The sequence below is a fragment of the Anticarsia gemmatalis genome, chromosome 4 (assembly GCF_050436995.1).
Source record: "Anticarsia gemmatalis isolate Benzon Research Colony breed Stoneville strain chromosome 4, ilAntGemm2 primary, whole genome shotgun sequence".
In the NCBI taxonomy this organism is placed as follows: Eukaryota; Metazoa; Arthropoda; class Insecta; order Lepidoptera; family Erebidae; genus Anticarsia; species Anticarsia gemmatalis.
In genome coordinates this window covers 540,542-564,348 of record NC_134748.1, presented here as the reverse complement: position 1 = coordinate 564,348, position 23,807 = coordinate 540,542, and the positions used below count along the sequence as shown (strand labels likewise).

The window sequence follows — 23,807 nt, the reverse complement described above, 5'->3', positions numbered from 1 at the left end:
AAAACTAAGCTAATGGTAGAATTGCCATTATAAAAATAGATCTTGTGACAGACCCGACGACATCACCATAGACCGCTTTTTGACAGCTGTCAAACAAAATCAAGAAAGACAATCGAACGGTTTTTCGCACAGAGTGATTGTATCCTCGAATATAAATACATCACAACAAAAAAAGAATCAAACAGTGGCTTAAATTATTTCTGAGCAGGATAACAAAGTAAAGTGATAACTTTATCATGTGTGTACCTGTAATTTAGCGCTAAGCGCGTGGGTTTGCGGTGACTCGTGTCATTGATATTGATTTCTTTTATTTTGTGAGAGAACAATTTGAAAATGATATAGGCGAAATAGTGGGATGTTTGAGTGATCAGTTTAGTGATGGAAACAATGTTTGAAGTCGAACAGTGTGTGTGATAATGTGCGGACAAAATGAAAACTAAGAGTTTTTTGCTGTTCTCGACTTCTGTGTTTGCAATAAGTATATTTCTGATAGTATTCCACTCGCAGCCGCCGCAGTCCATCCAGAGCATCGTCACACAGACCCATCAACACATCAAAGACTTTCAGGTATGATATCTGCTGACATAATGCTAATATTCTAACTATACTGGTTGGCCTACACATACCAAATAAGAATCAATTTGAGTGATTCTCTTTATCACTACATAGTATAAAACAAAGTCGCCCATTTTGTCTGTAGTCCCTTCGTATGCATAAAACTTTAAAACTACGCAACGGATTTTGATGCGGTTTTCACTAATAGAAAGAGTATTTTCTCCGACAGGTTTTTATATATAATTGAAATACATTGAAACTATATTAGCTGAGTTATAGCGATTTATGTCCAAGAAGTCAGAAAAAAAATCTAATTGAAGATTGCATTTGTGCGTGCGCCGCTTATACCGTTGGATACAAGTAAGAACAATGTATAGCAAAAACATTGGTCTTTATTAGTTCTACAAAAAAGTCCGCGATGACATATATCCAGCTTTTTTATTTAAGTCACAAAAACTACTTTTCTGTATTAAAAAAACCTTTAATTCGTTGGGTGATGTTTAACTGGTGATATAACCAATAATACATAATATATCCTTATCAAAATAAGTAAGTTCATCATCACGAGCATTTAATTTAGATTATTTTTGCAGTTTACAGTGTGTTATTTAGACATATAGTTTAGGAGATATCACGATATTAGTATTGCGGCACGGTACGGGCCGGCCGCGGCGGCGGGGGCAGCGTCCCTATAAATAGAAACCAAAAAACATTTTAATATTTTAAACGCGGTTAAGGGAAAGAGAAGTTATTGTGAATTGAAAATTAGTATCCAATATGTGTTGGTGCGTTGACTGTATTTGTCGAAGTAGCGGGATACACGCAAACGAAGTTGCGCGGGTCAGCTAGTATATTGTATAACTATACTGTACCTGCATAACTTATATTAATAAGTGTTAGGAGAAGTCTAACAAACATTTTGTCAATATAGATGCTAATTGTTTACCAACAAAAATATTTTTGGACAATAGTACAGATAGGCATAACAATGCAAGTGTGTTTTAAATAAATTATTGTATCACAAATACATTGCTATTAATTTAAGTACATGGAAAGTCCAATTAGATTTATCTTTGAGTGAATATATCACTTTTCACTTAAAGATACAAATGTTGTTATTGTACGAAGGCACTCAACTAAACTCTTGGCAAGCAATAGATTATTATCAAAACTTCACTTAAACTAGTTATTGAGTTAATTAAATAGCTCTTTATTATTACAATCAGTTATATTATTTAGATCAAGTGATATCAAGTAATGTGTTGAACTAAAACAATAGAAAGGCACCTTGGTCTGATACTTATGGACACTTGATAAAACACTATTAAAACTTTACTGATACTTAAGCCATTTATTTTCCCTATTACTAATACCTATTGTATCAATGATAATACTTTCCAATATTATTTAACTTTTCTGTTGACTATAAAATATGTTTTGTTATATTCATATTTAACTAGGTAGTATATTTGTCAGTTATTTTTATTGTTTGATGAAAACAGAGATTGATATTTATAAGGTTTGAGTTGTCCCTAAATATTATTTATACCAGGTAATTAGTTTTTATGATTTACATAAACATGGAGGTGTGATGAGTGGATCTGTCAACTAAAGATTGGTCACAAAAAGCTTTAGATAGAGATAAAATTCAGAGGAAAGAGAGGCCTTTGCCCTGCAGTGGGATAGTATGGGCTTAAAAAAAATAAAATACAGTCATGGACACTATACATACTCAGTTATTTAATTTGTATATAGGTAGTTAGAGAGAGGTCACTATCAGATTGGTGACACATAAAATATGCATTCACATGACACACTGTGATGGACTGGTGACTCAAATTGATAATTTACTGGCATAATGTTAACATGGAACTAACATTACAATGGAATTAACATTAGTTTTCATTGATTATAGTAGGGCCTCAGTTGTCTAGGTGCCATGCCAGTATTGTCTTAAGCTAATATAATGTTTGTTTACATCAACAATGTATTTAACATGTCCAACTACGATACAGGCGTCGTTGTCTCAGGAGGAGCTACGACATGTGGAGGCGAAGCACCTCGTGGCGGAGGAGCAGTACGCGCGGCTGCTGGGCCTGGACGGTCACACGGAGCCCTGGCACAACACCACGCTGCCCGCGCTCGTGACCTACGCCCGCGCCGATGCGCACGCGCTCGCGGTCAGCTTCGTACGCGCGGCGGCGCGACTCCCGTACACAGTGCTACTGTACAACTTAGGATTAAAACCTTATTCTTTGGCTATAGTAAGTGTTCTTTATATTTGTTTTGTTTTTATCCCGATGCGTAAGCCCTGAATCATTAGCGGTAGAAGGTATTTTTATGACACCGCGTACGTATCGCTTTCTCGCGCGTATTTTTAACGCATAATAATTGTGATTCAGGCTTGCATCAACGTAATTGGCAGATCATTGTAGTTCTATCACAACACAGCGGTGTAATGCCTTCGTAAGAACGACGTAAACATCATTTTCCGATGCGTTGCGACCACAATACGGTAGATTTTAGTCTATAGGTCGACGTACCTCACAATATCCCGCATAGAAATATTGATAGTAGGTAAAACACGCACACACATCGTGTTTGCCACCAGCGAAAACATGCGTGGTTTTGTGTCAACAATATTACGGCACCGATCGACACGTGTGCCACCATATGAGACCAAAACACTAGCCGCAACACATCGTGTACTCAAGGTCTGATCCCAAACCCAAGGACGCCAATGTACATCCATTTTGTCTAACCTGTGCCTTAGATTCGAGCGAATTTTCAAACCTACGATATAATGGCTATAGAACGATATGATTTATTATGATGTCGCAACGTGATAACCGCTGTGTACAGCTATAAAGCAAATCTGTGATGTAATGTATATCCTTTGAACCTTCGTCAAACCATTGTTTTGTCACAGGGATGATACAGACATCTTAGTACAAGATATGGTAAAAACAATCATCCCGTTTGGATTCTAGACTATTTTTTTAACTCATTAACTGCAGGATTATAGAATTAAGACTCGTATTAGATGGTCTAAATTATTCGAGTGTAGTATTACATGCCATGACCTCATCTAGTTCTATTGAGTCAATTGTCAACATCATTTTATTTTGGAAACATTGTTATCTACGGTCGAGTTGGTGCTAAACGGCTAATGATCTCATCGGGATATTTAATGAGGCAGTATGCGAACAAACTGCAATATTTACTGATCTGTGGTCCACGAAAACGAAAATTTCGTCAAATATTGAAGGTGTTTATGGCCTTTTCCTATGATTATAGTAAGGCCCCTGCTACCATGCATTTTGTTCTGCCGTAATCGTGCATTCTTGATCAAATATTTTGATATAGTCGTGATAAAGACTGTTGATAGTCATTCGATATTTTATTAAATGTCTATCAAAAATGTAACAGTAGGTTCATTAGTGTCTAGGCTCAAAGTCTTGCTCGTCTGTTAGAGCGACAGACGAACTGATGAAGTCGCTCAAAAGCTGGCTCTTTCGCCCCAACACTCTTCAAAGTTACAAGTTGTTTAGGTGACTCGCGCACTGAAAGACTCTTGGCTTTAGTCTCTTAATTTCTGACAACCTGATGACCTTTGTTCGTCTATACATGACTTAACATTTGTAAATGTGCAGGTGTCAAACTACTGCAACTCATCGAAGTGCGCGATCATCGACTTCGACTTGGACGCGTTCCCCTACCACGTGTCCGACGAGAGCATACATGCGTTTCGACCGCTCATCATACAGGTAAATACAACCATCTATATTTTATTTACTAATTAAAATATTAGGAGACTATCGGGAATTGAGTACTTGGCAACAGTCAAATCAGCTACTCTTTTTAAAATGTCAAAAACGCATTTTAGTATTAAATACGGTGTAGTGACGTCACAGTTTCGTATTTTCGCTGGTATGAAATGAGTGCCTAATAAAAGGTATCAAAGGAAAAATTTTAGATGAACCTTTTACGAGTACAAGTTTAATAATTTTTCGTTAGCCCAGTCAAGTACCCAATTATATTTTGACGTTTTTCTGTAAAGGAGTCCGGTAACGATCTCGGTTCATTGCCATCGTCTACGCGACCTATAAAAACGGCCACACTTCAATAAAATTATGTATCTAACTGCATATACGTCGTATTAAGATGACTGAGGCATACATAACTCATTAACATTCAAACGTGTATTAGATGCCAAAAATACGAATAAGTGCTCCACCGGACGGCTTCTAATGGCAAACAGAAATAGTTTTCGTACGGCCTTGCGGTTTTTTGTCAAGCGCACCTAGACGGCAATACAAGTATACTTTGTAAAATCATTCTTAACTGACACTATAAAATCTGAACTGTGATGGTAAAAAGTAACAATGTAATGTGCTTCATCACGGTTCTATACGCTTAACGAGGAAGGCACGGATATGTTTCTGCAGGTATTATTTCTATTATTCATTTCGGGTGCACTAAAAAATAATAAATCGGAATGGTCCCGAGAGTATGAAGCGTTAAAAGACCTATGAACTAAGGTCGACGAATTAGAAAAGTTTTGAGTGAAGGATGTGGCCACAAAGTGACACAGAATGGAGATGATTAGCGTAAACAGGAGAATCCTTGCTCTGCAATGGATGGAAAAAGGCTGTACTTTATCATGATAAGAAAATCTTTGCAGAAGTACCTCCTATTCTGATTTAACCGTTCAGAAATCAAATTCGTAATACCATGGATCTGATATTCCATCCAGTTGTTCTATCATTCCCCATAGTGACATAGTTTGTAGGTCAATACTATCTGCGTGTATCGTAAATGTGTCACAAATAAGTATTTCATTCATAAAAAGCGTTTCTGTTACGTTCTCACGGTGGTTTCTCGTAGTTTTTACGTTGTAGTGAATATTGTTGCGCCGGTGTCTGCTATAAAGATAATCTTCACTGTTTACGATGAGTTCCTTTATTTACTTGTGTTTCTTTAGTGAGTCTTTTAGTAGTTACGAGTGCCGAAAGTTGTGAGGGGGTGCCTCACGCTTTCCTTCAGTTACTGGATGGGCAAAATAAATAGTTACATTGTAATATCAAAAGTGTGGAGAAGGTTTACGTTACGCCAAGTACGAACTAAGCTAGGGCTGGGCAAATATTTATTTTTGAAATACACTCGTTCCATGAGTGTAACTATTACACTACACGTATTTAGGCTCGTCTCGTCTAGCGTAGACCCCTTGAGTTTTTTGATATAATGTATGTACCTATTGCTTTTTCCCGGACTCTTGTTAAATTAGGGAAAAATGATTGGTTTTGATAGTTATAATATTGAAGAAGTCGTATATCTTAAATATTATACTAAAGCTTAGTAAGTACAGTGCACGATATACGATGCAATTGCAAATAGGAATCAGTACTACGTAGAACGTTAGTATGAAATATTATGAGTAAAGCACGTTAAGTCCATTAATCAATTTAGTTCATAACGCGTTATTGGCAAACATTCTCACTGTCTATTACAGCGGTTATGTCCGACTGACTATGTATTTGATGTTACCGCAATCATCTGAGTTTATTTGTGTTCAAAATGTACTGTATTGTATTATCCCTGGATATGTATCGGTTAGCTTAACAAGTGGAACTTCGGCTGTTTTTTATACGTCACTTCCGAATTGTCCACGGAAGGCCAACTAGTCGATCGTGGCACTAGGCAAACTTTCAGTAAAATATATCTTATAGCCTTTCTCGATAAATGGGCTATCTAACACTGAAAGAATTTTTCAAATCGGACCAGTAGTTCCCGAGATTAGCGCGTTCAAACAAACAAACAAACAAACTCTTCAGCTTTATAATATTAGTATAGATGTAGGTAAGTAGGTATCCTTAGTCTAGATCTTAGAGAGTCTAATCAGTATTTTTCTCTCTTGTCTTACCAATTTGGTCTCCTCTAATCACTAGCTTGTCCATAAGCGGTAGCGGAATTAGTGTTACAATATTACAAAAATGAATTACTTTATCATGTGTTATGAAATCGAGTGACTTTTGCATATAGTTCCTACGTTCATTGATACAATACTACGCGCGTGGGTTTGTCCCACAGACCTAGTGCGTCGTAACACAATGCCGGGGTGTCGTATGACGCCTCGCGCCTATCGTCACTGCCACTAGCTATGCACTAATTGATGCAACAAATACTCTTTGTTGATACGAATAAGGGTCCTTTTATGCATCTGTTTATGTTGCTTTGAGGTATCGTACGTGTATGAAATGATTGCGGTTTTGCTGTACAAGCGTTTCTTCTTATAAAGGCTGAGTGTGTGGCGGGTGTACAAATCTTGCGATTTTCAGTAGAAGATTTGACTACACAGTATTATTTGATCGACTTTTTATTATGGTGGTTACACGAAATGGTATGAGTTTCTAACAACAAACTGTTAAATCATGACTGACGAAACTTGCCGGTTCGGGATGCCAACCTTTTTAATACTCAGAGGTAATATGGCAGTGGTGTAACAAATTAAACTTGGAAAGTGCATACATTCACAAAGCTTAAAGTTTAATTTATCAAATGGTCGTTTGTTTTAAATTAAAGATGCATCATACGTGGGGCTTCTAGAATACATTTTCTAAGACCCAAAACAATTATCTATAGGATACCTAAAACAATCATACCGCCGCAGCAATTGTTTAGTAAGTAGTAAAAAAACTTATACATTATAATAGCAGTGGGCTATAATAAAGAGTAATGTTGTCGTAGTAGATTTACATGCGATCTCGCAATTTGCAGACATTTGCCGACAATCACTCGACGGGTAATTACAACGTGTGCCGAAGGACTGGTGACAATGTGTGATTGTGCACCGCATTCATTATATTGTTGAATAAAATAACTAGTAACTGTGATTTGTTTCGCAAAAATTCCGATTGGTTCGGAAATCTATTAAAATCACGCCAATTTTTACTCATTTACTGAAACTAAATGTTTCGTTCTTATATCTTTCGTTATCCTTCCTCCGTTCCTTCGTTTGCTGTCTTACGGCTTTTTCCAATAACACAACTTCTTCAGGTAGGGGTAGGGATAACTATAGAAACCAGAAGATTTCTATAGAGATAACTATTTTTTTAGATAGAACACTTGTACCGAGCAACAGCAACGAACTATTCCCGACCTGCGATCACGGCAAGTGCAACCTGCGCCGAAACGTTAGGCATTTTAAGGTAAATTGCGTGTTCGCGTTAATTCCTGTTTTCTATTATACATTGTTGTTTTATATCTGTTGGACTGATATTTTTTCATATCAGCATTGGTTACCAAGCCCTTTACTTATCTTCCAATCATCACATCGACTGAGGCTTGCTACACATATTTGATTCGGCATTAATCGGCCTAGCCGGGCGGCAGAACCAAATACGTGAGTGAGTCGAGTCTATTGTGTTTTCGATAAGTATTGCCAAAACGAGCGTGACAACCCAATAAGTGTGCAGCCTCATAGAACACTAACCTAACCCTTTAAAAATATCAAAATCAAATCACCGTAATCGTTTAAGTTACCTACTATCTTACAATAATGATAATCTATCTACAATCTTTCGAATTTTATCTTTGAATGTTATCGTCTTCCGTCCAGATACTTGTCACAAATGATTGCGTAAACATGGCAATTATAGTTATTCGTACTAATTAATAAATAGGTTGTAACTAAGTAGTGTACGTGGAACAACAATTTGAGTCGTTAACCTTAGGGTCAGGCCTGTTGGAGCGTTTTCGTCGAATTAAGCTCACGTTACGTTAATAAGGGTTATTGCAGTTATTATGGCCTCGCTAAAACTTGCCTCAGTAGGCCAACACTTGTAACTGAATACTATTTTAGTATGTAATGTATACTCGTGGTAGAATGAAATGTTTCTCTTTCACTATGATGAATGATGATAGCGGACCCTTGCTCTGTGATGGTTTAGTACTGAATGTGATGATGACTTCAAAGAGGCTGTCAAGTCGTCTGTTTTTTTTTTGTTAGTATCTTTATGAATTCTGGAGGATTGACGTCAGGCAGGCAGCCGGTTGTAATCAGCCAAACCTCTTCCACTGCATGTATTTAAAAAAAAATGTGTAGTGCCGACCTTATGTAACGTAGGGTAAGAATAAGAAAAAGAATAGTAGTGAACCTACTCATTGCCTATTGGTCTGCAAACTAACATTGATTCTGGATACAATCTCTATCGACACTTTACGTTAATATAAAAACTTCGACGGTTTCATATGGTCAGGTACACAATGGGCATACCACTGTTCTACTTGGTGTCGTGTGCATAATCCTTGCACAATGCAAATGTTTTGTGTTTGCGTAAAATAGAAGCTTAGATACTGGTGTTATCATTTGTCCTAGGCCTGGTGATAAGGCTGGCAAACAGTGACGCATAGTGGTGGCTGCGACCGAGGGGCGCTGCAGCAGCGACACTTGAGTCAACACACACCGAGATTAGATACCATTGTACTATTAGATTGCAACGTACGATTGAACTAGCGGTATAACACATGGTGTATTTAAAGTAAAAATACTGTCCATGTATATCCACATAGGACATGCAGATAACGCAGGTCGGGTTGTAATCGCGACGTTTGCAGCGTCGCGTTGCATGAGAATTGAGAATGAGAACACCTTAAAATTAGCCAGCTCTTTGATTTGAAGATAAAACACGAAAGGTTAAAGAAGTATTAACAAAATTCATAGTTGTTTAAGCACAATTTTCCGAACTATAAGAATTAACTGCTATCCATGTTGTAGTGCTAATTTCGCGACATATAGCTAAGTGTGGGATAACCTATCCAATATTTATAGTGACAAAATGTACCTACTAAAACAGCTGTCAAAATTGCATTTGAGATGCTAACTGATACTTATTCAGAAATTGCGTAGCTGGCTGACTTAAAGTCACATTAACTCACACTGTGACAGAGCGCGGTGTAACTGGCTTATTGTCAAAGTATCGTCATAATAACAAAAACATGTCTACGAACCTTTACCCCCTTGGTTAGAAGACATAAGAAACTTCCATGTGTCCTAGATATTCAGCTATAGCAAAGTAACCGCGAAACCACTGAGCGCTGATAGATAGCTGTTGTTGAAAGTATCGAGTGTGCTTTGACCCTTCTGCCGTGCTGCGTCATACCGTGCAGCTATATGGAAAATAACAAGTGTTTTACATACTTTAATATGTACTTGAAGAATATTATAGTACCTATTTGAAAATGAGAGGCAGGATAATTAATTGTTAAGTCAGTGCATGTGCACTGAGGATGGGGAGGTAATAAGTGGTCATTTAGTCGTAGTACGCATCGAGGCATTATGCACTTTTCTCGAAACCGTCCTTTTTACAGTACACACTTTGTTGTTTTTACCAATGCGCCAATCAAATAGTTTGAATCCCGTTATTTTCATTGTTCACAATCAATTTCCTTAGTTTGAAAGTGACATTTGAATTTCTTCAAAAGCTACGAGACAAGCGAGCTTTATTAAGTGCATTTGTGATCAAATACACTTGGAACTGCTGTCAAATGTGCAGCCTCTCCCCTTCACATTCAAGCTGTAGGCTCAGTCCGACATGCCCAGGAATTTAATCTAAGTGGCATTCGTGCATGCTGCATGCGTGCAACTGAACAATACCACTAGTCCCCAATAGAGAATATTGAAGAACGTTCGACTATGTCTACAAGAAAACGTATACTTAGTACAGACAGACAGACAGCGGAGGCTTAGTAATAGGTTTTTGCCCTTTGGGTACGGAACCCTTAAAATGACCTATAATTATACACAGAATAAAATCGGATCAGCGGCTCCCGAGATTTCGACACTTTTGCTAGTTTGTCTTATATTCATTATAAATAATTATTTGCATCCTATAAACCAAGTGAACTTAGAATTATTGTGTATGTCAAAATAAACTGAAGCTAACCCGAACAAAGTCGGGATAGGTCGCTAGTTGTATATGAGTATAAAATACCACAAAACGAAGTGCGTTCAGGTTCTTTCAACTTACGGGCAATGTTAGGTGCCTACGGTTGAATGAAAATGGCAATGGGCGCGATAGGCTTCTCTCTTATCATAATTAATGAATAACGTTACCGTCTACGAAAGCTGACGGTGCCCGTACTTTTTACGATAGTTTATTTTAAAACTTGTTTTTATAAAATAATATTACTAGCAATCTGATTTTAGTATTTTTACTCTTAAACCTGATAATTGTTCCAATAAGCTCTGAGGCCCTTGGAATGACACGATGAATTCGATATCGTAGCCGACTTGATGAGCCCTCCCTGATTCCCGTGGAAACTGTGACGGTGGACCTGCTATAGTGATTCAACGAGTCTACTTACCATAGTGGCGTAAGCCTCGTTGAAATGACATTTTAACTACAAACGGGCCGCTGCTTTTACTATCTCCATACAACATTTCACCGAAAGCAATCAAAGACATACTTTCGCATACAATATAATATTAGTATGAAAGTACAAGAGATATTCTTGTACTACAAAACACGAATAGTGACATAATTAATTTGTATTAGGAGCTTAGTTGCCTGTTCGCGAACGCAAATTCCTGCTATCGGGACATTATTTAAATATTTTAGATTAGCAAATATTAATTTACAAATGTGTCGCGTCGATAAAATGGCGACGTCCTTGAATGTACACCGTGCTATATATTAATATAGGTACTATTACGTGTTTTATCTACTAACAATGAAAATGTCATACATTTCTCTTTAAAATATGAAACAAAGCTAACAGTTCCTCCCATGATCTATTATGGTGTGAACCATATTGTAATTCATTTGGTATTCTATAAGAGAGTGGTCGTGAGTAACATCACTAGCTTCATAAGGCTCTAGGTGTCTAGGCCCTCTCCGGACTAGGGGTAGAATCAGATATTGTATTATATTGTACTTCAAGACGACAGTTATTAAACGATTTATTTTAGATTGTGAATAGTAAATATACACGTAGCTTTCTAGCTGCCAGATGGTTGAGAGTTGCATATATCTCCGAGCGTTTTAAGCTCTATAATAACTCTGTTCTCCATACTGCCGATTATATTGGTTCTGCCATTCTCTGCCAAATATTGGGCCATAACCTACGGCTAGCATTGTTATGCTAAATCACAATTGACAATAAAGATAATCGTTACAATTATAAAATCTACCACCTCCTCGACAAGGGGTAGAGTCTTAAGAGAAGAGCTAAACTAACAATATCGTTTACACACTAATAAAGATAGGCTCCTTAGAGGTAATAGCCTTACTCAGCTATATTTGACAGGGTCTCTTCGTGGACTAGGCTAGGTGCTATTCGAACGCGTGCTCTAGATCAGGGGCTCCCAACCTTTTCTTAGTCTGGGACCACTTTTATATTATTCTTGTAAGCAGGGACCACTATCTAAGTATATAAAAAATAAAGTGTAATAATCAAAATAAAGTGTTTGGAACCACTGCTCTAGATGGACTACTTTGCTCCTTAGGAAACAGAAGACGTCTGTATTCTATGATAGGCTTAAAGCTTAACAAATAGAGACTAGAGCCAGGAAGTGTGTGCGTCATACAACTCATATATAACATAATAGTCACCAGCGCGGTATGGCTGCGGCTGCGGGCGTCGTTACGTTAATCGTTGTATTGTCCGCGCGCACTCACTCACGCCTATTGATGTTATCGATCGTCTATCACGATGTTTAACGCCTCGCTTATAGTACATCTTATTATATATTGTTATATTATGTATCTATTGTATGTCCTCTTCGCTGTATCCGATGATAGCGACTCGGGCTATACTACGTACATCTTTCTGTACTAGTTGTAAGTACAGTAAATTTATGTATGGTTGGATTCAAGTCTAATTCATTCAAGCTGTAATGACTAGTAATGAGTGTATGGAACGTGAAAATGCTTGAAGATGGTTAAATACTGTTAATTTGTACATGCTTTTCATTAAGTGCAGAAAAAATAAAATAAGTGATGTAGTAAGGCGTCGCTATTACTTCTTCTTTGATCTTTCACCTTTGTCCTAGCGGCTTGCTGCTGTAAGTATTCATACACACAAAACACTATATTAAATGGCTAAAATTAATAAGGAATACAATTTTTACATACCTTCGAATTATTAAGTGCAAAAATTTTATCTATGCTTCGATTGTAGGCTATATCGATGTAAGCCATACGCACTCCAATGTCGCAGATTAATTAAATCCACGCACTTCAGATTTCCGTGATTTGATGCGCTATGAATATCAAAGGTACTGATAATATGATAACACAAGTCACAAAGTGTACCGAAGTTTTGAGTAGAATTTTTTACTGTTTTTTTTTCCTTAGCCTGTTTGAATTACCCACTGCTGAATAAAGGCCGGGAAGTTGGGAGAAAAGGGAGGACCCTTACTTTTCAAATCACTCTATCGGGGGCAAACTCTGAACAGCCCTTCTCAAACGCGTCCAGATCATCACGCCACTTGGTCTGTGTCTTTATTTGGTGGATAGGTATATGAGCTTCCCCGATGCATGCGGGTGATGTGACCGGGATAGTCCCATTTCAACCTCTATAGCTTTTTTGTTGGCATTGGCTATATCGAGCGTAGTACAGAATTTCGGACGTGATCAGTCACTTGTTTACTTCATCAAAATAAAATCATTCGTACTGGCAATCAGCTTATCGTGGGACAGCAAAAGGGAAAAAAATATTTTGTGTTAATTAAATGTAAGGATAAATAATAATTGTGATAATAGGTACCTATATAAAATACACACGTTGCACTTGAATTTGTTGAAAATGTAGGAAAAATAACACGATATTTGCAATACTAGGTTATAGTCGCGGCATTGTCGTGAACGGTCCATCTGGTTTAAGTTTAAAAAAAAACCCGTTACTATTCCGTTGCTGAACAAGGGTCTCCACCCGGAATGAGGGAGGAATATGACTTAAAGTGATTTAAGTAAAGATTTTATGAGAAAAATCTACGAATAAAACCGCTTCCAAATCCGTACACCTGCTTAGGAGCTGCTGTGTCACAGACAGATATACAGAGAGTTCAAATTTATGTCAGCCTTTATGCATCGAGCCTTCAAAAGTAACCTATATTTGGCTCTGAATCCCAAACTATCTTCATACTCTCATCATAATCGAACGAGCGGTTAGCCATAAGAGCGTAACGGACAGACTTCTACATTTCAAATTACAATAAGGGTATTAGTTAGGATAATTTTATCCTGTTTTTGACCACAGCAAAAATAATGATGTAGGTATATGAATACGATACCGGCTTGTTGACGGAACACTGATAACCTTGCGGATAAATAAATAACTTACAAGAGTTTATAAGTATAAATATATAATACATACAAAAATCAAGTGATCACGAGGATTCGGGTTCTTTCCCGGGTCGGGTGAAATGCTATGGTGTGTTAGAATTAGAATACTTTTATTAGCCTGGAGTTGAAAAAGTGCCCTGGAGATGGCTTGAAACTTGTACCCTTAATCTTGGTATACTACATACGCAGCTATTGACAGCTACGGGTAGAATAGGCACGTCATTACGAACTATCCTACTAATATTATAAATGCGATAGTTTGTGAGTATGTATGGATGATTGTTACTCTTTCACGCAAGCACTACTGAACCGATTATGATGAATCTTTTTATGTAGGTAGCTGAAGACCCAGAACAACACATAGGCTACTTTTAACACGGGATTTACACGGAAAAAAGGAGAATTTATTTCGTCCACGCTGATGAAGTCGCGGGCGGCCTCTAGTTGTAACTAATCAAAATAATATTGTGCAAATAAACCTACTTAAATAATCTCGTAGAAAAGTAAGTGTAATAAAGAGCAGACGAGCTTGTAAGCGATACCGCACAACTGTTGCGCACGTCATCGCGTTATGATTTGTCCAGGAACCTTGTGTAATTCGTTTAATACCACGGTAAAAATAGCCCTTTGATGGCCGCTAACACTTGTATGAGACACTCTTTCATATAACACAAACAATATAAACATAAAGGAATTTAAATGATCGTGTTTTGTTCAATGTGATTTGATTGAGAATTCGCACATGTTTGCACTTGCTATGGTTTCAAGTTGCACTGGATACCGAGAGATTGGTTGCGAAACCAAATATTTGTGAATCACTGATATAAAATAATGAATAATTTGCATATGCTTTTCGGTGTCTATACGGGGTGGTAGAAGACCAAATGATATTGGTATCTGGTCTGGCATACGTCATTTAATTTCAAGGAGTATAAACTGAAGAAGTTTAAGAAAAAAGGTGCGCCGTACAAAAGTTTGAATAAATATGTAAAAATCTCAAATTTTATACGCCCGATTTAGTATGAGGAAGCTCAAATTTAAGAGGTTTAAGTGTCATATCGCCGAGACAGTAAGTCCTAATTTGAATCTTTAGATAGTGCCGGCAGCAGTCCAGACTAGATGCTTATTTCGTTTAAACGACCGTGCCATCCTGTATAAAAGAATATAGCAACAAGACGCTGCAAAGAAGACAAAAAATAAAAACAAGAGACGCAAGAGAGGAATCCGGGAACGGAAGGATACCGTCGTTGTTACGTCTTAGTCCTTTTTTAATCGTTAGATATCGCGTAATATATTTTTCTTTTTTAATACTATTGCTCGGGGACTTTTAAATAATGAAAACAAACGGACACAAAGTAAAACCAGACCCGAAATAATTCTTTTTGGATCGAACGTGTACTCGAATTTGCAATTTCGTTTAGTCTCTTGGGCAAGTAGTGTTATTATTGTCTTTAAAGGCACACATTTCGCCATTTACAATAATGAATGTCCAATGAAAAAAAATACATAAATAAATTTAACCCATGAACGTCCCACTGCTGGGCAAGGGTCTTCTCCCGTAATGAGGAAGGGGTTAGGACTTGAATCCGCCACGCTGGCGAAGTGATCGTGATAAGCAGTAATAAAGCGTCCATACGCCCTAGAAAAGCTAGCTAATAACAATATACTTATCAAAAACTAGCTTTTACCCGCGACTTCGTCCGCTACCTGAATTTTCCCATGGGAATGTATAGTTTTCCCGGGTTTTCATGCAAATTGGTTCAGTAGTTTAGGCGTGATTGAGTAACAGACAGACAGACAGAGTTACTTTCGCATTTATAATATTAGTATAGATATTATTTAAGTCAAACAATGTCATTGCAATTCAAACTGTAAGTCAACTTGTGACAAACTGTTCTTATGGGATTTGTTTCTCTACAAGACACATGTTTTAAATTCACATGTCAATATAAGAATGCTTAATACAATACAATGTATTTACATATCCGGTAGTTGTCGTTGTGTTGACGCGGCTGTCTGAGCCGTCTCGAGGCTGTCTCGACGTGACTGTACCGCGTACAATCAACGTCAACACATTCATGTGGTAATATTAAGTAGCTTTATAAGAATAACTAGCTGACCCGCGCAACTTCGCTTGCGTCACATTAGAGAGAATGGGTCAAAATTTTCCCCGTTTTTGTAACATTTTTTACTGGTACTCTGCACCTATTGGTCGTAGCGTGATGATATATAGCCTATAACCTTCCTCGATATATGGGCTATCTAACACTGAAAGATTTTTTCAAATCGGACCAGTAGTTCCTGAAATTAGCGCGTTCAAACGAACGAACAAACTTCAGCTTTATAATATTAGTATAGATTATAATATTAGTATAGAAGTATAGATTAGGTTATTTTGGCTTTTTAGTTATGACGTTATGTGTTATTGGAATGTATACTATCTAATTTGTAAAATTCTCTTGATTTGAAAGTTGTATGCAGTTATATCCATGCCAAGAATCGATCAGCATTTCTTTTCTTTGTTTTCCTTCCTTGTCCATTCTGTTGATGATGGCTTTGTATCGTTGAAACTTCTTTCTGCAAATTAAAAAAGTTGGAAATATGTGCTAAGTATAATTTAAGAACTAGGTACAGTGACTTAGTCAACCCGTGGACACGGTCGATGCGATTAGATATAAACGTTGGGCAGCAAATAACGTATCGTAAATCTTAAAATCCCCAACGTGTTTAAGACGCAATTTTGTATTATGTATACAAGCCGCGACAGTCTAAAAACTTTAATAGGTACAGTTATAAATCTCAGCATTTGTACTGGCGTCTTAAAAAGTCTAAACAATATAGTTTAGGTGCGGATATCCTTGTCGTGTGTACAAGAAATATCTTGATATACCAAGTACCACGTCGCGACGCTCGCTCAGCGAAGATAACATCTCGCTCGGCTCCGTAGACGCCATTGTATTATCCCCTGGCGTTACAATATACAAGCATGTATGAAAGCAAGGCTTATCGGCACTCAGACGGATTTATTTACTGCGCACCGTTTGATTGACGTTTATGTTTATTGCTGCGAAACCGTTCAATAATTCATTATGTCAAGATTTTTATGGTTCCTAGGTACCTACTTTCAAATGAGATAATATTGTTGGTAAATTTTGATTTTATTGAGGATTTTGCGATATTACCACTTTTGCTAAATATTTGTGGTCTGTAGTTAGAGCAACAAGATGTTAAAGTGGTGTGGTGTTTATTTTAGCATGCATTGAGTCGTGTGGGCGGCGTGGTGTTCTGCGACGCGTCGCAGCGCTGGACGGGCACGCCGGCCGAGCTCGACGCGCTGTGGCGCCGCGCGCTGGCGGGCGGCGGCGTGCTGGCCTGGCCGCGCCGCGCCGCCGTCACCTCGCTCACGCACCCGCGCATGTTCGACTACTTCCACGCCAACATCGACGACTTCCTCTTCGTGCAGATGCTGGACGTCACGCGGCTCATCGTGGCCAACAAGCCGCAGGTCGCCGAGGTCATGCGCCCCTGGATACAGTGTGCGCTCACCTGTGAATGTATTATGCCTATAGGTACGGGACAAAGTAATTTGCATGATTTTTGTTTCATATTTTTTGCAAATTGAAGTTGGTAATTGTTTCAAAGGCTCAAATAGCTGTCTAACAATGGATCAGAAAAGTAGAATTTACAACATGTATGTTTGTATGTTTCAGGCGCGCAGTCAGTGGGGTGTCGGTTCGACAAGAAGCCGCAGTACCGGTACTCGGGGTGTCACGGGCAGGACGCGTCGGCGCTGAGCATCGTGCTGGGTCTACGCTCGGGCTTCGAGGAGGGCGCGTACGCAGTACGTGCCCGGCGGCCGCGCTGGCGCCGCCTCACGGAGCGCGCCGCGCGCCGGGAGCTCGCCGCGCTGCGCGCCAACGTCAGTGACGCGCCGCGCACCGCCACACCACCCGGGGCGTACTGAGCGAATGTGGAGCTAACATAAATATACGCCACTGAGTAAATACTTAGAAAATATGCGACGTAACTACGGATCAAAATAATGTTATGTTATAGTGATCACCCTACATTCTAAGTAAGTGCTCAACTTTGAGTGCTAGGACGAGTGTTGCTATCGACGAGATAGCTCGATCGTTGAAGTCGGTTAGTTAATTTATAATTAGGAACAAATACTTGAAAAGTAAAGACACGTGAGCTGACCGCTTATTGCCATATTTAGTACAATTCGTTCTATTAGGCTCACGCGGACGCCGCGCCCTGTTACCTATGTGAATACTCTTATTATTTGTAAACGGAAATTCACATTAAGGCAAAGGCACAAGCTCTTAAAGACACCATTTGTATTATGTTATGTAAAGTTCAAACATCTTCTAATTTACTAGCGATATAAGCAGTTATACAAGAAACCAATATGAGACAGAATGGTACAAAGTTCAACTTAGACAATACCTACTATACCTACCTACTAATAAACTTGCACAATGAGTTGTAACAAAAAAAGACATCTTAAATCTGCCGCAGTATCTAGTTTTTGTCTCGTATCTTTGCCTCAATGTGATTCCCCAAAATCTTTTGGCAACTAAATTGTATAATTTTCCATCAGTATTATTTGTTAGTTGTTTTGTTAATAATTGCCATTACGTTTAAAAGACGATTGTATAATACATTAGGTATAGATTTATTGTCCAATGTCCTTAGTAGCATTACTAAGGCGTGCGAGAACCGAAATATGTTCAACAAACTGTTATTTATAATTGTTTTAATACGTTATCTAGATACGAATAATTGCAATAATTTTGAGGCAATAATAATCTGTCGATTATGTAAATTCAACTTGGGAAATGCAGTTTTGATTCTAGATACAAAATTATCAAATTCAGGCATTGCTACACACATATTGGGTTCTGCATAAATCGATGATGTGTAGATGAACCCGATCGGCATAAGACGAACAAGTGAGTCGAGTCGGTTTTATTGCTCGATAAATATTAACAAACCAAAAATATGAGTGAAGCAAGCCATGATCATGTGTTATAACATCATATTTCAGTATCACTTTAATAAAATGTAAATTCTAGTACAAATACTAATAGTGAAACAATGCATTGTGTTAATTTGTGCGATGATATTACGAACTTTCGTAAAATACACGTGTAACAGTCAAACGAACGAATAGAACAATAACTTCGACGCTGTAGTACATTTGTTTGGACATAAGTAGGTTTAATTTGTACATAGTCAATTGTACATTATAGTTTAGTAGATTATGTCGACACTAAAGGCAGACATACGACGACATATCACATATTTATTTGAAACTAGTTACTACACCACCAGCTTTTTTTTGTCTACCTAAACATTTTCAGTTTTAACCAGATCGGTTCATCCGTTTTAGCGTGAAAGTATAACCCAAAAACACCTATTTTTCATTCACATGCAGACTAACGAAAGTCCTTTTCAATAAAAATACATTTAATTACAAGTTTTTAAATCAAATACTTTAATCACTAGTTAAAGATACAGTTAATTAATTTACCGCCAGTTAAGATATCCTTCGAATGTCTGCCGCTCGTCCGATAAGTGCTTGTGTGAGATGGCAGGGGCCGGCCGTGTGACGGCGGCCGTAGCATTTTTATTTAGCACGTAGTCCCGCGATACTCATTAGACATAATACTGTGTATGCGATGCCTAACTTGTGTTCGTGCGCTTTTTATACCAAAATCATTGTCAAATTTATTATTTCGGATATAGGAATGTGTATGTTTCTCCTATTTATGTAAATTTAACACTAAATTAGATGCCTGTTCCATAATTCACTGATAGCATCAAAGAATATAATATTAATCAAAAGAAATGTATGAAAAATCTGGCTAAGTTTTGTTCTTGGGGATTGTGAAACAGGCTGCTAAGTATTTTCGGTTGTTATAAATTATTGTTTTTTGCTATTAATGTATTTCGTGATAAAGACCACACTGAAACGTTACAAGACTGCGACGGCAGGAATTCTTCCTATGTATACCGATAGGTGGCGCTAGTAGACGATAATATAAAACAAAATATGCCTACAATTTTGGGAATAGAAGACGTGATTTTATAAATAAATGTAGTGCATTTAAAAACTGGTATAATTAGCCCTATTCCTAAGTATAGGAATTGTTTTCTTCTCGACACCTTTTTTTGAATGTTTCTCAAAATAAAGGCTAAAACATAACGCGATGTACTTTGTACATTAAATAAACAGTCCTTTGACAATAGCTTCACTTGACACTAGCGCCACCTATATTGCAAATACCGTAATAATTTCAATTGTATAATTTTATACCTATTATTCAATATTAACACTTATATTTCGTACGCATTACAATGGTGCTCACTTCGTCGATGTGCTGACGAGATGTGCTTTAATGCTTTGCTTTTATACTACTGTACGCTTTTCACTACCTTTTTGTATTTATAACAATACCTTTATAACATTTGAATATGGCGTGACACGAAGAATTCATTGGTATTTAATTGAACTCCTCTTATTGATGTTGCTGCTGAAAGCATCCAAATAACTACAGTGAATATGCTATGTCATAAAAACTACTGCAATTTACAATATTTTGAATTGATGTGTAAAATATTAATCTTCTGTATTTATTTTCTATGGAGATTTGATGATATCAATGAGTTCTAAGTTAGTTTCTATGTGACAAGTATAAGGAGAGCTTTCAGTTTAACATAACGCGCACTTGACACGCGTGATACGTACATATACAATCTAGGGTGTATACCTTCGTACGTATACGTGCACGTACACTGACAATATAGACTTTGTTCATGAACAAATTGTTTTAAAAGGCTACTTGTTGCTTATTGCTGTTTAATAAAATGCGGCTTCTAATTTCTGAGCTCTTCTTTGAACGAAAAAGATGTCAAATGATAACGTTTTCAGGGGATTTTTGAAAAAATAGGACTGTAAAATATTTTTTGATGTATTTCATTTAATACTGCATGGCGAAATTAGGCATGAAGCCAGGATTGCCATAAAGCTAAATAAAAAAACGTTTTCAGGGCTCTGCTTATACTTGTTAAACAGACATTGCACGCCATTGGTTAATTTTCTTATTAAATAATTATGTTAGTGTTTAGTGCTTGGTTGTGACCCTCAGATGTGCTACTTATCGACACAGTACAATGTGATATACTTAAGTATTTTATAATGAACGACGATGGTGCGCCGCGATACAATTTTGCTACGACATTTACGCTACTTACTTAATCAACACGCGATTTATACCTAATTATAATAATTTTCTATATCCTGACATATTATCTAGTCCTAAAAATATCAGAGATTTCTTAAGTTTTTTTACTTGCATGATAAATACTGATATTTAAGCTGCCTAGACTAGATTACGACCATAATTTTGTTGGGCTTGTGGTATGAACAAGATATTTTCTCGAGCTCCCAGCGTACAATGTATAAACAGTGAATTCACATTAGGCGTAATTTCGGCACGTATTTTTCCTGTCTTCTTTTTATTTACTTGCTTCATACACGTATACACAAAGCAAATTATATGTGCCGAAATATACGCTCGATGTAAACCTCACTCAAGTGATTTTCTATTACCCAGCAACTTTCGCTTTGTATAAATTCCTCTTGCACGTATTTATATCCATATTTTGTAACAAATTTTATTTTGAGAACACATATTGTAATAGTTTGTTAATATAAGGATCTCTATGTTACTTAACGACGAACTAAGTGTACCCTTCGACCAAACTGTACATACCATTCTACTTACCTACATTACATATATGTACGGACATTCGTATACAACAATATATAATAATATCTCATTTTAATGTATGTGTCATTAAGCCTCACACGATGCAGGTTCATTGACTGTTGTGTACAATAAAGTAAAGGAAAACAACAAGACGATAACTTTCATACCCGAGAGTTCTTCAAAACAGTTTATGGAGAAATGTACCCAAACTGGACTGGCCCTGTGTCGCGCCTAACTATTCCCGGAATACGCATACCCTGCAGTATGACAGTAAATGGACATATTTAATTTATAATAATTTAATTATTCAATCAACCTTACTGTACGCGGATGTAAATAGAAAAGCTGGGCGACGCCCTAGAAACACACATAGATCGTATCGTGATGTCTTGCAAAATCGTCAGTACTTTGTACCCGTAACCGGTGCTCCTGTATGACAAGATGTATGGATATGAATGAGACAAGGGAAGTTTTTAAGGATCGAACCAAGTGGCGATCTTTGGTCTGTGGGATCAATTGTTTAGTCCTACATTGTTTGCAACAGACAATGAACTTGTATCGTCTATACAGGCTATATAATAATAGTTTATAAACCAGTATTCGTAAGTACAACTGATTAAAAATTCCAAATTGAGTTAATATAATCATTATGTTCCTTTTTATAATAATTTGGATCGCAATAACGCTGTAGATGTATGAAAGCTAATTAGATGTAAGACCCGTGGAATACTTCTAGTGTAATGTAACGTACGAACAATTAGCCATAGACTTTCATTGCTGTTACATATTTAGCTGTTATTTAAGGAACTATAGCGACTCGAAATATGACAGAGAATTTTCACTTAAATTTCAAACTACCCTCAAAATTAATGCTTCGTACTCACACACAGTTTTACTCAGTCGAGACGTAATTTGTTGCTTAAACAGATAATATTCACCAAGAACACCTTGAAGTTGTGAGTTTTGTATTTTTACCCTTGTTAGAGAGAAACTATCTTATGTAAGTATCCAACATTAAATACTTTAAGGACATTTTCTTTGTCGAATTTCGAGCTGTAAAATCTGCCGTTTTAAGGTTGTAAGCTGATTACATAAGAGCGGAGCGTGGTGTAGTTGACAGTGTCAATAAAACAACTAAGCAATAAAATATAAATGTGAAGAAATTCCCTGTTAAAATAAATAGTTTGGAAGGTTTTGCTGTCCGCTCTACCATGTTCCGCTTCTTCACAGCAGTATCGAATAACTTCGCATCGCACATTCTCATCTAAGATAATATACGAGATCTAGTCGTTACTATATTTATATAAGGGTTCTTGTAATTCACTATCTACTGCTCCTGAGCCAACTTTAACACCAATACTTCCGTTGCCTTTCTTACATTGATACTTTTACACTTGAGTTGGCTAGGCGATGTAAGACAAACCGTGCAGTGTAAACAAAATTTGTATCTTTTCCAATTTGTACCGTGATTTTTTATGAAACTCGACCATATTGGATGTTAGTGTTCTGCCAAAAACATCACACATGTTTGTGATAGTAAAATTGTTAGTTATAAGTTGATTTCTAGTGATGTGGATGAGGTCGGTTCGTTGAGCGAATTGTATGGAGGGTGGAGACGCAAGCGCAGTCTTGTTTTATTTGAATTATTTCCACGCACTTTTAGGTTTAATTAAATTATCTTTAAACGCGACTGTTGTGAATGAAAACACGTACATCTATGTAACATGTTACTGACTTATTGCTTCTTTCAGAAACATGGTAAAGGTTGCATTGTAATCTCAGAGTACTTTTCAAAGCCAGTGAAATATGCAAAGCGATTTGTACTTTCAGTCACTTATTAAAGCATCAATTAAATTGTATAAAGCACAAACAGTTGTTCACAACAGTCACGTTTGTGTATTACGGCTGTTATTACCAGTAAACGTGTGTGTCTGTGTGCGTGTGTGCATGTGAGTAGGTGCGTGCGTGTGTGCGTGTGTGCGTGTACGGTGGCTCCCTCTGGTCTGCTCACCTCCTTCTCGTTTAGTGTATTTTTTAAACAAATACAGCTTTTACATGCGCATATCTTTATCGACAAGTGATAATTATTTATTAAACGATGATTACGATTATTTGTTCTGTTTCATTT

The 23,807-nt window shown here is 37.3% G+C and overlaps 1 protein-coding gene across 2 annotated transcripts; it reads left to right on the top strand.

Annotated features, from left to right (window-relative positions):
- The first annotated feature begins 100 nt into the window (after positions 1–100).
- Positions 101–23,790, top strand: LOC142987886 (uncharacterized). 2 transcript variants are annotated; one of them, XM_076136835.1, is made up of 5 exons: positions 101–567; positions 2,586–2,819; positions 4,209–4,322; positions 17,155–17,470; positions 17,612–23,790. In XM_076136835.1, exons 1-5 carry the CDS (start codon positions 430–432, stop codon positions 17,863–17,865), a joined length of 1,056 nt encoding a protein of 351 aa, XP_075992950.1. In that variant the 5' UTR covers positions 101–429; the 3' UTR covers positions 17,866–23,790. The 2 variants fall into 2 exon arrangements, with proteins under 2 accessions (XP_075992950.1, XP_075992949.1); XM_076136834.1 differs by having other exon boundaries at positions 2,571–2,819.
- Positions 23,791–23,807: the final 17 nt, after the last annotated feature.

Coding starts and splice junctions, on each gene's coding strand:
- LOC142987886 (XM_076136834.1), top strand. CDS start 430: ATGAAAACTAAGAGTTTTTTGCTGTTCTCGACTTCTGTGTTTGCAATA. Junction 4,323..17,154: donor TTCGACCGCTCATCATACAG/GTAAATACAACC, acceptor TGTTTATTTTAG/CATGCATTGAGTCGTGTGGG. Junction 17,471..17,611: donor TGAATGTATTATGCCTATAG/GTACGGGACAAA, acceptor TGTATGTTTCAG/GCGCGCAGTCAGTGGGGTGT.